We start from the raw sequence: 14,126 nt of genomic DNA on the forward strand, positions 1-14,126 counted from the left end.
GCTTCTTTCAAGAAGATGAAGAAATTGATGGCCTTTATGGTTATCGTTGGACCGCTCAGACCTAGATTTTTGGACAGAACTGTACCAATTAAACGCTTCCAATTAGAGCGCAAGAAATTCGTTGGCCTTGACCCGTTTTTCAACGAATATCAAAAGCGTTGAGCATATTCCATCAGCTCGTCAAACGCAGCTATTAATATCTAACCTGACAAAAGTGTTCTAATAATGAAGCGCCTAGTAGATAAAAAAATGGCGACTCCGTACACTGAATTATAAGGCGCCCGCTGTTTCACCGTAGTGGTCCTATCCTTTTCGAAATACACTTCTAATATCTGGCCATTTATCTAAGTACACGCTTGTCTTGTCTTGCTCGACATTCCACTCTAGCTAATGACCGAATGTGATAAGCCACGCTCGGCATCCATGCATTGCATGGCGTGGATCGCCATCCGAGCGTAGAGCCTTCACCTCTTACTTGCAGAATGAGGCAAGTCATATATGTAAAGTATGGCAAGGTAGTGCAAGGATTCAACCACAATGGCTGTACGAACTTTTGAGTTCATCAGCATTTCGTGCTGCTAACATAAATTACGGTCGAAAATCCTCGCCATGGACAGTGAATCTGATGATAAGTGAGATGTCTCAAATCTATAGTCGCCGATGTAGAAGTCGACAGGGAGGTGACATCGTGCTAAAGAACTGAAAAAAAATCGATTGCAGGTCGGTGAGCAACATCGCTGCTAAGTAGCAGGATGTTGCTCAGCGCTACCTAATCGGAAGCAGTTGTTTTGAATGGGTAGCCACAATAATGGGTGGCTTCATGGCCTTATCACGACGAAGCCTCTGTTTTTAGACTAGAATCCGTTAGACTAGTGCACACCGCAATCAGCGCTTGCGTTTTTACTAAACTCACCACCGTTGTTCTGTGCCCGTTTTCCAGGACTACGCAACCGCTAGAAATAGCGTTTAGCCAGCCAATTTGGCTGAATCGTGATAAAAACAAAAGTATCCCTGAAACGCCACGCAGTTTCATCGCTATCTCCCAACCCTCTTCAATCATACCCCAATGGCACACCGACTGCTCCGGCAAGTCACTTCTCTTTTCACCTCAAGCCCGTCACACCACCTCCTCAATGTCTCAAAACGGCTCGTCACTCCCGACATGCGGCCGGACTTTGCGTCGATGCGCTCGGTCCGAGCGCTATAACACTCACCGACTAGCAGCAATTACCGAAGCGCGCGGTAACCAGTCTGAAATGAGCGAGAATTCCGCCCCTGGGCCTTTGGGGCAGCGCTCCAGGTCTGAAGGCGTTATCCATACCACACAAGGCGTGAGGTTCGAAGACAAGTGCCGAAAATACCAGTCGCGACTAGACTATCTTATGGTGGTCGCAGCAGATCCATGCAGCTCCGAGAGCAACGCGAAGCTTGCTCAGAAGGCACTTCGCTACCGCAACAAAACCCGGAGCGGCGATGCGCGACCAGCAAAGCAGCTATACCAGCGTGAAATCGCAGCACCGATATATTAATTAGACTACAAATAACCAGAACAAATACCACCCATTTTGATGAAATCTGTTTGAGATCGGTATGACTCCGTGTAATTATCTCTATTGCTCGCTATCATTTTCACATCGTTGTTGAAAGTTACGGGGTCTTATCACCATTAATCGCAGTGGAGGCGTATTCTCCCACGTGCTGTCTCACTTATTTGAGCCCTCACGCTCATCAAGTGAGTTGGTTGGCGCGTACGCCAACCTCTCAATCGACTCTATATAAATTCGTCCGTGCTAAAGTTGTTTTCTAAAGATCCGTCGCATCCGCTCTTCCGTAAAGTCAAACCAACGATTTTCCTGGCCAAATATCCCCAACCCATTTTTAGCCGAGACTTGAATCGCTGCTATCAATGTCAACGCAACTTTCTTGTTTCATTGGTGGATGATATTTTAACACGTCGCTCAACAGTTTTACATTGCTATCATCTCTGAGTGGATTAATAGAATTCCGTAGTTGTCGGCTGCCGGCAACCAAACGTTGCCAGGATGCCCGTAATACCACCTCCAGCAAGAATAGTACCGAAAAAAAACGTAATGCTACAGCGATGTGTCGCGTCGAAACAGCATCTATGATCTGTCAAGAGCGTCCAACTTGGACTCCAAGGTGCAAGCTTCTTAAAAGCTGCTACAGTGATGAGCAACACCGCTGTAATACTGGTCGTAGCAGTGATGCTGCTCATCGCACTAACTATTTCTCCCTTCACATTTCAACATGGGCAAGTAAGCAGATGTTTTACTTACTTACGCAATCAACGATTGTTTTCCAGCGTCTCTGTTAAAGCGTTGTCTATCTATTATCGATCGTTAAGCCCGTTGATCTTGGCCCGTTATTCAGGACTACGCAACCATTAGCGTGTTGTCCGCAATCAAAATCGAAAAGCGTTTTTCACAAGAGCCTGTACACTCGAAAATCTGTGCCGCTGGTCTTGGCTGGTTAAGAAATCACGACGTGCCGTTACAAGATCTGTCCGACCACGCTGCTAGTGACCCTGGGACGTTTCCGACAGCACAGTACTTAAATTAAAGTGGTCTTGGTGTTGGTTCAGTGAGTCATTCCTCCTTTCACCTTGCGCTCGTCACACACTTCCACAATGTCTCAAGACGGCTCATCAAGCTCACTATGCGCTCCCCGCTTGCGCCGATGCTCGCGGTCAGAGCGGTCCATTATTCACCGCCTGGCTGCAATTGCCGAGGAGCACACCAACCAGAGCGGAAATCAGCCTATGATGCATCGATCCAGGTCTGAAGGCATTATTCGCACTACACAAGGCGTGAAGTTCGAAGACAAGAACCGAAACTACCAGACACGACTGGAGAGCTTAATGGCACTTGCAGTAGATCCTTCCACCTCCGAGAGCAACGCGAAGCTTGCTCAGAAAGCCCTCCGGTATCGAAACAAGACCCTGCGTACTTCCAGCTAAGCTGCAACTCCCATCAACGCCATGGAATTAGGCATCCTAGAAAACAGATTTTAATTTGTACTGTACATCTATTATTATCCTTCATAAAACACCTTTATCATCATCTTTGCTGCACCTCGGATAATTTCTTTCTTTGTCTGAACAGCAAAATAAAGCTCAATTTGCGAGTTAGTTATCGGTGATAAGTGGTCTTCTATTTGTTTTTTATAAGCTGTAATTCACGAGATAGTATAAACGAGTTACTGAAAGAAATTATTAGCTGTAATCCCTTAAAAAGCTACACGAGCGGTTGATCCTACTTGCCTACACTGTACCGGCAACAATGCGACACCGAGGGCGAGATGAGTCACGCAAACGCCGATGTCACGGGAAGTGTTGAGTAAATTTAACGGTAAATCAAGACGGCGTCGAGCTGATGTGACTGTTGTGTAGGGTGCGCTCCGTTGGGTACTAATTTTGGCGGTGCTGCTCAGCGTTGTTGCTCATCGCACACGATTGCAGTGCTTAACTTTGTGAAAATAGACCTCTTGCATCTTCCCCAACGTGCGATACCTCTTGCGTATCCATCTTGACATTACTAGACCGTTGGTCTGAGCCCGTTTTTCAGGCTTACGCAACCTCAGCACGCGCCCTTGGACGCTCGCAATCAAAAGTCGCGAGCATTGCATGAGGCGTTGCAGTGGTGACTCTGTGCACTGGAAAGTTGTGTTTACCTCCAGTGTTGGCAGGTTCAGCAGTCTCCCCAGACAGTTTCGGCTCTACCTATCAAGCCTCCTTCAACCACGCATCAAGAGGACTCAAGGACGCTCCGACAGCTTTAAATATGTTGTGTCAACACCAATAATTTGTGTCTACATGGGCTGCAGCGAGTCATTGCTCTTTTCTTCTCGAGCTTGTCACACCGCAATGAGTCAAAGCCGTTCGTCACGCGCGACATGCAGACCCTTTCTACTGCGACGCTGCTCCCTTCACCTTTTGGACGGTGCGACTACCGAAGAAAGCTTTACCCAACCGATGCCTCCATCTCTCGCCGAGCGCTCTCAATCTGACAGCGTCATCATCACGGCACAAGGTGTGAAATTCGAGGGCAAGTACTGCAGATACCAGACCAGACTCAACAGTCTAATGGTGCTGGCAACAGACCCAACAAGCTCCAAGAGCAACGCCTTGCTCGCTCAGAAGGCACTACGGTACCGCTACAAGACAAACGTCCAAGTAAAAATCATACCGATATTGTATTAAACACATTTGTACAGTAGAGTGCACGATTGTATTGTAACAATACTATCCTCTTCTTCTTCGTCTTAACCACAGCCACGTTGCTTCTCCTTCTTCATCGTTCTCTTTTTGGCCTTGTCTTTGCGTGCCTTATCCTTAGCCAGCAGGTCCTTCTCGTATTTCACTTTTTTCTCGTGTTCCTTTTTCATTTTCTCGCGCATGGCGTTTCTGTGCCTGTTGCACTCTTTGTCTGTTCGAGTTAGTGGGCCCTACGTCCTCCGTCACCTTCTCCTTGTCTTTAATCTTCACCACGTTGCCATCCTCGTCAAACTCAGACATGACTGTGAAACCATATTCGCTGATAAGTTGCTCCCGCGCTGCGATCTCCTCGCGTGTCATGTTCTTGAGGCGATCCGCAGCTTTCTTCTTCTCGCGCTCGGCCGCATCCTCGGCCTCCTGACGCTGTTTCTCGCGGATCTGCAGGTCTTTCATCTTCTTTTCCGCTAGCTTGAGTTCCGCTTCCTGCTGGGACTGTAGCTGCTCGGCCTGGCGCAGCTTCTCGACGTCCTGCGTCATCTTAAGCTCGTCAAGTGTCTGGTCCATCACGTCTTGAGCCACGAGACCGTCCGCTGCTCCTGAGAAAACGGCGATCACGCTGGCCACACGTTCAGACACATCCATGTCCTCATCTTGAAGTAGTCCGAGCGCGTACTCGACGTAAACCGAGGCGTCCAAGTTCAGACGCGACACCTTGTCGCGCACCCACGCCTCCATTGCCACTGAATGTGATCAATCGAATTTTGGAGACAGTGATTGGTTAAAATCCCTGAAAATGATCACTTAGAGTTTGTGGACGTGGATTAGTTAAAATCTGAGTAGGTTGTGTAGTACACACGCCGTTGAAGTGCATCAAGTAAACAGGTAAGACAGCGAACGGAGGTAATAAGATGCCGCGGCAATTCCGGTTGCGTAGCCATGGTGCGAGCGCACTTGTCAGTAGATGAGCAGCACAGCTACGTCGAAGTCTATTACCAGTCTGTGAGCAGCGCTACTTCTTCTAGCGTACACATGGCAGCCTCTGAACAGAATACTGGCGTCTCCAGTCTAACTCGTGAAAGGCGATTCCCGTAATCTCGTCTGTCACTATTACATGTTATAAGAGAGCGATCGTAATCGCAAGAATGTAGCAGTGATAGAGTGAAGACTTCATTCCAAGATTTACTTGACGAAGAACCGCTCTCAACTTTTCTAACTCTTACCTGCTGAAGGACTTCCGCCAAGGGGCTGACGAAGTACTAATACACAAGGAGCTCGCGAACAGCCTACACCTTTACATTTTGGTGATAGGGGGAGGGTCGTGTCACTAATGGATCGCTGCCATTTAATCTGCACCAGACAGGGCGTCGTTTTCCTGGACACCAAGCACCAGAATCACGAAACCAAGCTAGCCAACCTTGTCGCACTAGCATCCAACTCGTCCAGCTCGCGCGGCAATGTTTTGCTTTCCAAGAAGTCGCGAGCCATGCAATTGAATCATAGCTGAATATTTATGAAAAACAAATAAAATTTGCTGAGCACTAAAAGTCTCATTTCGGGTGGTATTTTAGCGGTTAAGGTTCATTACCTGACGGTTGAAAGTGAATAGATTGTCAATTACGCAGCGGATGGCACAAGCAGTTTGGTAACAGAATAGTTCGATGTTGTATCTTTATTGAGGGGTCTATCGACAAGACCGTTTCTCGTGAAACGAGTTATATTGTCAGAAGATAAGATGCCACCTCGAATCCGGCTGCTGTCCTCGTCCCTGTGAGCAACGCGTGACTTGTCCGTGTAGCTGTATTGAGCATGTAAAGCGATCTTGGAAAGGCATGCCACCGGCTGCTAATTAACGCCAGCGCAACGCCGTTGGAAGTACGACAGCAGGATACCTTCAGACTTCCCGCTTGACTCACTTCCCGCAAAGCACGCCAGCTCGCACATCGTAAACACTGAGGAGGTGTTTTCAAAGCGGTCGTGGGCTTATCTGAAGACAAAGGTGGAGCATTTGAAAAAGCTCAAAGTTCTTGTTTTCTGTTGCAGAACTACATCGAATCGAGTATCAACGCAAAGTGTCTAAACGCTGCATTTTTTTGGCTTTAAATATGTAGCTACAAGCAATTGACTACGTTCCACAACATAAAGATTCCTTACTTCTTGACTGGTGAGGGTTGATAAGAAAAATAACGAAAGCTGGTTCGCGTGGAGCTCATTTACGGACTGTACGAAACCCTTGAGTTCGCTTGCATTTCCTTCTTATGTCGCTACGCGTCGGCGCTCGAGCACTTTGCGATATCGCAGTGCCTTCTTGGCAAGCAGCACGTTGCTCTGCGTGCTGGTGGAGTTGGTGGCAAGAGCTACGAGTTTGTTGAGCTTGGACTGATACCTTTGGCACTTGGTGTCCTGGAACACGATGCCCTGTGCCGTACAGATGAAGCTCTCGGACTTGGAGCGGCGCTCCAGTGCCGCGAGGCTCTCGCTGGCGTGACGCACGGACAGAACAAGTGGGTAATGGTCGTCCACGGGCTCCTCGGGTGACGGCGCGAAGGCAGGAAGCTCGTCGGCCTGCTCGGCCAGTGTGGCGAGGTAGTCGAGCTTGGAGCTCTCAGATAATGAGCGACGGCGTGACTTGTGCGAATTCATTTGAGTGTTAGCTGGCAAATGTCAGAATGCGGGCTTGGCACGCCCGTCGTAACTGTAGGAGGATGTGTGGTTTATGCAGCTGCCTTGAAGAAGACAGGCTAGTCGTACGGAATTTTCTGGCAGACTCGTCCCGAACGGGAATTTTGTCAGGACTTTTTCATTTGATTTTTGGCTTGCCAGCGGAATTCTCTGAAAAAGTGTACAGATTCAGGTTGCGATGAAGCAGCAAACGGTGGGCAATAAGTTGGAATCTGGATGTTCGAAAGCGAAAACTGCAAGGTAGTCGCCAACGAACAAGTAGCGTCGTCTCAGCTCCAGACTCGCAAACGCACACACGATCGATGATCACAGCTTCGGCCTATCGTTCACTTCCAGAGTTGATTGTCGATTATATATGCAAACAACATGCGTAACTAATGCGATGGAAGATTTGCTGCCACTTCAACTTGGATGCCACTACATGTACTCGTTCCTTGCTGTAAGCTAATTGGCTAAACAAATTCAAATTGCTTCGATTTTTTTGCACAGAAATACGCGACATTTCAGGCTTTCTTCCAGCACCAACTTGGTGCCACCAATAAGCGACTGCAAGTAAGTATTGCTGTACATGTAGCAGACATATCCAACCACCAGGCTGTAGATATCGCTAGCCACGCTGCCGTGTTCACTATTCGGACATGCAATCTTATTTGTGTTTATTGTTACCGGAAGATTTATTTTTCTAATAACGCTGTTGCACGCGACACGGTCTGGAGTTGCCGGAAAAGCTCAGTGCGTATCGCGCGGAAACAACGGACCCAACGGACAGCTGAAACAAGACTGACGTTAGAAAGAAATAGGCGTCTACGATGGTGAACTTAGGTCTCTTTTAAGATCTTAAGCGCACACTCTTCGAAGCAGCTCACGCAGCATCCCGCGGACAGGTTTAGCTCGCTGTTCACGCGGCGAGAGCAACCGGGAAGCGTGTAGAGCGCGGACGTGAGCACGGACCGGGTACGACGGTTTCTTTTGAGGATTTGGAACGTGAAAAACTCCACGAGCTCCAGCCTCAAGACGACGTCTCAAACGCATAGAAACATCCCGTCGGATGAGGTTGAGACTGCGTTGAGCTGCTTGTTGCAAGGCGAAATCTGCAAACGCTCCGGCGATGGCTGGAGGCGCCTGAAACCCACTTGCACGCATGACTTGAATAGACGCTCCAAAGTCACCACGGTACTTCTCGAACGCCGATCGCACTGCATCCGCATTAGAGTGGAACTGCGTTAATCGCGTTCGAATCTTCTCCTCGGTATCATCACTTCTCTGCTCAACTCGAGCAGCCACTTCTACAGGAGGTGGGTTGAACTCAACGTGGTAGGTCTTTCCCGTAACAGGGTCAACACGTCGTCCCGCAATACGTCGAATGACTTCATGGTCCGGAACTTCTAGTTCCAAAACGCAGTCAGGAGCTGCCAAACCACCTTGGGCATTTAACAACGCTCCTGCTTGCCGAGATGTTCGTGGGAAGCCATCTAGTAGCCAGCCACGAGTGACACAGTCGCTTTCGGCTAGTCGATTGAGCACCACGTCAACAATGAGATCGTCCGGAACGAGTTCCCCGTGGTCCATAAAATGTTGAGCCTTAAGCCCTAGCAACGTCTTGTCTTGAATCGCTTGACGTAAGATGTTGCCAGTGGAGAGATGTACCACTCCCAGTATTTCAACGAGAAGTTCACATTGAGTGCCTTTGCCTCCTGCCGGTGGGCCCAAAATCACGAGGCGTGGAGGGGAGATTTTACCCGCGCGTTGCTCGGAGATGTCGAAAGACGACAGCGTTGTCGACGTGAATGGGTTGAATTGGGCACACATTTCGTACTTTGAGCTTTCCTACGGGTTGAACAGGGTTCTTGCTTGGTGGCGAGTAGAGAACTGTGGGATATGATGCGATTGATAGGGAACAGGGCCCCACCGAGTAACCGTCCCAGTGGATTCGGGGGATAAGAATACAAGCACATTTGACTGACTTCGGGTGCTGATGTCGAGGCCTGTGCTGTTGCATACTTTAGTACCTCGAAGTATCAGTCATCAACCTTCGTTAACTTGATGTAAGCCCAACGCCTGTGGTCAAAACCAGCATCTATTATTTGTCAATCAAAAATTGTTTATCTAGTTCTTGCTCCACCTAGGCCACCAACAAGCATTCCCGTGTACACAGCATCACGAGAAACTATCAGGGCTCAAATTGACTAGAAGTTGTCAGGCCACAACTTTACCGTTCTTCGAAAGGGTCACAAAGATTTATCAAGTGAGTATCACTATGTCGTTTTTATTTAAGCCTTCCAAAATGTTGCTGTTGAAATTTGATACCAGGACCACCACGAGCCCCTTGACAACTTGAGCAATTCCAGCCGACCTATGCAAAATAATTGGTATTAATACATGTAGTAGAAATTAGATTACAGGCGAAAAATTAATCGAGAGCACAGCCCGTCGACAAGATACTGCCTTAAAAGTCCCTTTGCTGTATCATTTCTCTAACGTTACTGTAGCCAAAACTGCATATGCTAGCACCACCTCCACGAGCTTCAAGGCCAAGTCGTCCGTGTCGAGAAAGACTTTTAGCGAGGTGGCTCGAAAACGAGTCAAGCAAGTGGAGACTTTCCGATTTGATTTCAAAAGTTTAAATGCCCGTCGGGCAGCCTTATTGCGAAAGTGCAGCACCTTAATTCCTCTTGGCGGCTCAATTTATTTCTATTAGTCACATATTCCTAGTTTCTGTAGGCACGTCTTCTTCCAAGCAGCAGGCTCCGTCCGGTAGACACCCGGTGCTTTGAGTCATGACTACAGAGATGGTGTTCCACAACTGCCACCGTTGGCTGCCTGCTGTCCCTGGTGCTGTAGCTGACGCTCCACTCAGCCGCCAGGACGTCTACAATGCTTTTCAGGACGAAACTTTAGGCTGCGAGTTCATCGGTCTGACCCTGCTGCGGCCACAGTCCAGAATGTAGTCGACGAAATGCTGCTATAACCCTGCAGCATGTGGCGCCAAGGAATCGTAACCTAGTGCCCCAGTGCAGTGTTGGCAACCGACGTAGAAACGAAATTTCGTTGAAAGCGCTGAAACGTTGGTAAAAGGTCGGTAAAAATAACCCCCCCGTCAGAACGTTTTTACGGACTTATTACGCGTTGTTTCGTAAGCATTCTGAGGGAACTTTGCAGCGTAGAGTGTGGCTTGCTATTCGCCGCAGAATCACAGTTTCTAACTTCCTGGCTGTTCATACAATAGCTTTTGAACCCGTCTTACCTTCCGTTTCTAGCCGATGCCTGCCCCAGCTTCCGAAGAGCGTATTTCTTCAAGAGCCAAGTGCTCATTGTCCAGAAGGATGGAAGCGTATCCGACAAGCACCACTGGTGGGTAAAAAGTGCCAAGCCGCGCATGTCAACAGCGCTGGCAACGTGGCATCACCGGAGTCAATTCGTGATCGTGCCGACGCTTATCGTAGTCATCTTAAGCGCTGTCCATACCACCGACCGGAGGTTGTTGCTACAACCCTTCCTGCAATTTCGTCTGTGCGGTTCATCTCGTCAATTGGATCTTCGAGTAGCACCACAGCAAATCGGCTAAAACGGATGAGTGATTTCTTTATGTCTATGGACGAGCAACATAGCTTTGATCGTGATCTTCTAGAGTTTCAAGCTGAGTGCGCTCTACCAGACTATTTCATCGAGCGCGATTCAACCAAGAGGTTGTTTGCACGGATGCAGCCGCGCGATGAGCTACCGACAAGAAAAAAGCTCCGAGGTCGTATCCCTAAAATTAATGCAGAAAGCGCAGAAACGGCGCCAAATGCGAGCCTGCGAGAGAAGCAAGAGGATACTGGCGGGCGGATAAATTACCTTTCTGAAGTATACCAGAATGTCGCTCGACGTCACCTTCTTACATGCCAACTTTGCATGTTTGGCATTGTTGTCCAGTTTGAGCTACTACCCGTCGACTCAGCTCACCATGGCATTGCCATAGCCAAGCAGATGAAGGGATCACTTATGAGAGCGTTGGCGCTAGGATGGATTTTTGGTGCCGTCGTAGCTGACGATGCGGGTCAATGCGCAAGGGCCAGACAAATACGGTCCTTAAGATGGCCAAATATTGTGTTTTTTCGGTGCTTCGCTCATGACGTGAACAGCTTGATTAAAACCGTTTTGAAGACAGTGTTCAGAACAGTGACGAAGCAGGCAGCTTCTGCGACGGCAAGTTTGAACAGTTCATCGGCAAAGTGGCTTGTGCGCGCGAACGAGGGCGTCTATGCAATGTATTGGGAAACCTTGGCTTTATTATGCTGTGTGAGACTCGCTGGAATAGCATGCAGGCATGCTTTGCAAACCTGCTTCGCGTTAGATCGGCGCTAGAAGATTTGGCTCACGAATATCGATATGATGTTGAATTCCCTACAACGCTACATGTATTTCGCGATCCGCTGCTCTGGAGAAACTTAATCGATGCTGAGCGTGTCATCCGCCGCTGTCGGAAGCATCCTATCGACTACAAAAAGATGACAACACGATGGCGGACGTCGTGCGGTGCTTTTGAAAAATACATGCTGCCTTTGTTGCCAGTCCATACGCTTCTCATTTAGTCCCGGTGGTGGAGAAGCGATGGGGACACTGTGAGCAACCGCTGATACTTCTCGCTTTCGCATTGCACCCGCGCTACGTGACCCATACGCGTGCCTTAATTTAAGCTCACGACAACACTGTCTTTTTAATGTCAGTAGACGGCATCTCCGCTGCTGCTGACTATTACTTTCGCCGCTATGTTGATCTCAACAGCAATGGACTCGTAGGCAATGTCGACAAGTGATTGCGTGGCAAATTTACCCCGAAAATACACACTGACTTCACTGACCAATCCGGTGTCCTTCAACCGAATGGGGTAATTGATTATTGGGTCCACGTTGCAGATTCGTGGTACGGCAAGGGCAGTAAACTTCCTCAGCTAGCGAAAGTGATTCTGTCGTTCGCATTGTTCACTGTGACATGCGAGCGCTACTTTAGCGAACTGGAATTGATACAGACACCGCGGTGAAATAAGCTTAAGTTTGATAAAGATCGACTCATCGGCATCATTCGAAATGAGGTCCGCGAACGCAATCGCCGGGAAAGTGATTTCGGCGAGTGTCGAAGACAGAAGAAGCCTGTTGACCCTGCAGAGAGACCAAACCAGCAGATGCACGGAGTTTCCAATCTAGCAACCTCGCTGTTCGCTCTGGCTGACGTTACCGATGTAGACTACATGGAGACTGTTGGAGCAGTGACTTTTCGTTGGACGCCATCGTCGATCTAGAAGACGATGGAGAAAATATTGTGAATAACGTCGGTGACGAGGAATGGTATGTTTCCGACCCAGAACTCGAGCCAGTTCCTGTAGCTAACCGAAGCCAAGAGCTTCCAGATGAAAATATTCCATCGTATCATCGGGAAAAGCTCTTGATGGGTTTGAGAGCTCAACAGGTTACGCTAGAAGCGCTGTTTTCAAGCTGGGTGGAGCTACCTGCTGTAGCAGCATCGCCGTAAAAGCTGACCAGACGCTAAAGATGCCTCTCTCGTAGATATAGGTAAACCGTGCCAGGTTGTAATAGCGCTCTTATTTATTTTTTCAATACAAGCTGCCAACGCTGGCTACCAAGTATTTGCAACTTTTAAATCATTCGAATTCGTCGCTCATCACTCGAAAGCGTCAAGTTATTCTCTAAACACTCTGCTGACATCTTGTCCTCCTTGTCTTCTTCATTCTCACTATTCGACACCATCATCAACTTCTTGAACGATCTTTGCTAAGTGATTCTTCCGTCAGCAATCACAACGATCTGGTCGCAGTGGCACACGAAGCTCAACGAGTGCGCCACTAGCAGCACTAGATTGCCCTTCAGCGACTTCTTGAAGCACGCCTTGAAGATGTTGGTGCCCACATGGCTGTCCACTGCAGACAGAACGGCTTCCAGCAGACAAATGTTGACGTCCTGATATACCCCACAAGCGATGACCACACGAGTGCGCTGGCTGCTACTTAAGTTAAGGCCCTTCACGCCGATCTCCGTACAACCTCCAACAGTCAAGGTACGTCTTAAGTAAGCTCACGCGCAGAGCGTCCTCGTACTTGTCGGCGTCGAACGGCAGTCCGAACGTGATGTTGGTGCATATCGTCTCGTTTTGGCTGAGCGGCTGCTGTGATACGTACTCACCTTGCCATGAATTACCACTGGGCCAGAGCTACAGCGACGTCACCCAAGATTCCAGCCAGCAAAATGGGCTTGCCACTACACGTCCGGAGACGCGCCAGCTCCTAGTCGTGGGACCTCATGACACGCTAACACAAAATAAACTGCCTTCTGGTGATGAAGGAATCTATCTTGTGTTCGATATCCGTAAAAGCGTGTAAAAACGCGTAAAAACGTTACCACGGGTGGTAAAAAGTAGATCACGTTGCTTCGCCTGTTCCAACGTCGTTATTGCCACCACTGACCAGTGGGCCGTTGCCTTCCCAGGCAACATGGAGCAGCAACTGCGTCGCATAGAACAGCAACTACTTGACCGGAGACGAGAAATGCGCATTATACGGGAAGACGCCGACCAAGCGATGCAGCGATTGGATCGTACAGGACAGTGCTCGAAAACAATAATCAATATCAATAGTACTTGTTTTTTTCTTTGGAATTATAAGCTTTTGAAACTAATATATCGAGGTATTATTGCTTACGAGCTCAATTTACTACAACGCAGTTTGGTGACGGTTCGGTATGCTGTCGTTGGTCCCATGACCAAAGTTGGATGGCCCAGAGCTCTGAAATTCATAGTCGCTTAGGCCGGCATTTAAATTTAGCTTATAAGCTTTGAGCGCTCACTTTTGATTCTTCTATCTACTGCAAAACCTTCACAATGAGCTCTGCACGAAACCGCGACCCCTACCGTTTCTTTTTCGTCGCCGACGCTGATTACTACTTTACCTGCAACTACTGTGGGACGCGGCGCAAGCGGCTCCCGTCAAGTGGCTATACCAATTTGGTGAGCCATCTCAAGGACAGCCACCCCGACAATCTCGACGACTTCGAGTCCAACCAGAGCAGACAGGCTGGGTCGCTATTAATCTTAGGATTGTCAACCCAGCTGCTTCTAACATGTACCAGTGGATTGAGTGGGTCGTCAGCAACATGCCCGTAAGCGAGGTCGACGATCCACGCACGAGAAGCATGTCCAAGCTTAAGCCTGTTTGCTCATA

General features: G+C 48.7%; 6 protein-coding genes across 6 annotated transcripts; 2 read left to right on the top strand and 4 right to left on the bottom strand.

The window, feature by feature from the left end:
• Nucleotides 1–1,120: 1,120 nt before the first annotated feature.
• PITG_18383 (uncharacterized protein) lies at nt 1,121–1,591 on the top strand (the record flags this gene model as incomplete). Its single annotated transcript, XM_002997783.1, has 1 exon — nt 1,121–1,591. One exon carries the CDS (start codon nt 1,134–1,136, stop codon nt 1,527–1,529), a length of 396 nt encoding a protein of 131 aa, XP_002997829.1.
• Nucleotides 1,592–4,281: 2,690 nt separating this feature from the next.
• On the bottom strand, nt 4,282–4,969 carry PITG_18384 (uncharacterized protein; the record flags this gene model as incomplete). Its single annotated transcript, XM_002997784.1, has 2 exons — nt 4,282–4,464; nt 4,505–4,969. The coding sequence occupies 2 exons, from the start codon at nt 4,967–4,969 to the stop codon at nt 4,282–4,284; spliced, it is 648 nt and encodes a 215-aa protein (XP_002997830.1).
• A 1,323-nt stretch (nt 4,970–6,292) lies between these two features.
• PITG_18385 (uncharacterized protein) lies at nt 6,293–6,889 on the bottom strand (the record flags this gene model as incomplete). Its single annotated transcript, XM_002997785.1, has 1 exon — nt 6,293–6,889. One exon carries the CDS (start codon nt 6,872–6,874, stop codon nt 6,488–6,490), a length of 387 nt encoding a protein of 128 aa, XP_002997831.1.
• A 654-nt stretch (nt 6,890–7,543) lies between these two features.
• PITG_18386 (adenylate kinase, putative) lies at nt 7,544–8,763 on the bottom strand (the record flags this gene model as incomplete). Its single annotated transcript, XM_002997786.1, has 1 exon — nt 7,544–8,763. The coding sequence occupies one exon, from the start codon at nt 8,720–8,722 to the stop codon at nt 7,751–7,753; it is 972 nt and encodes a 323-aa protein (XP_002997832.1).
• A 939-nt stretch (nt 8,764–9,702) lies between these two features.
• PITG_18387 (uncharacterized protein) lies at nt 9,703–12,194 on the top strand (the record flags this gene model as incomplete). Its single annotated transcript, XM_002997787.1, has 5 exons — nt 9,703–9,826; nt 10,140–10,423; nt 11,071–11,194; nt 11,812–11,832; nt 11,959–12,194. 5 exons carry the CDS (start codon nt 9,703–9,705, stop codon nt 12,192–12,194), a joined length of 789 nt encoding a protein of 262 aa, XP_002997833.1.
• Nucleotides 12,195–12,684: 490 nt separating this feature from the next.
• On the bottom strand, nt 12,685–13,100 carry PITG_18388 (uncharacterized protein; the record flags this gene model as incomplete). Its single annotated transcript, XM_002997788.1, has 3 exons — nt 12,685–12,942; nt 12,989–13,064; nt 13,093–13,100. 3 exons carry the CDS (start codon nt 13,098–13,100, stop codon nt 12,685–12,687), a joined length of 342 nt encoding a protein of 113 aa, XP_002997834.1.
• Between the last annotated feature and the right edge of the window lie 1,026 nt (nt 13,101–14,126).

Source organism: Phytophthora infestans, genomic scaffold, assembly GCF_000142945.1.
Source record: "Phytophthora infestans T30-4 supercont1.67 genomic scaffold, whole genome shotgun sequence".
NCBI lineage: Eukaryota > Oomycota > Peronosporomycetes > Peronosporales > Peronosporaceae > Phytophthora > Phytophthora infestans.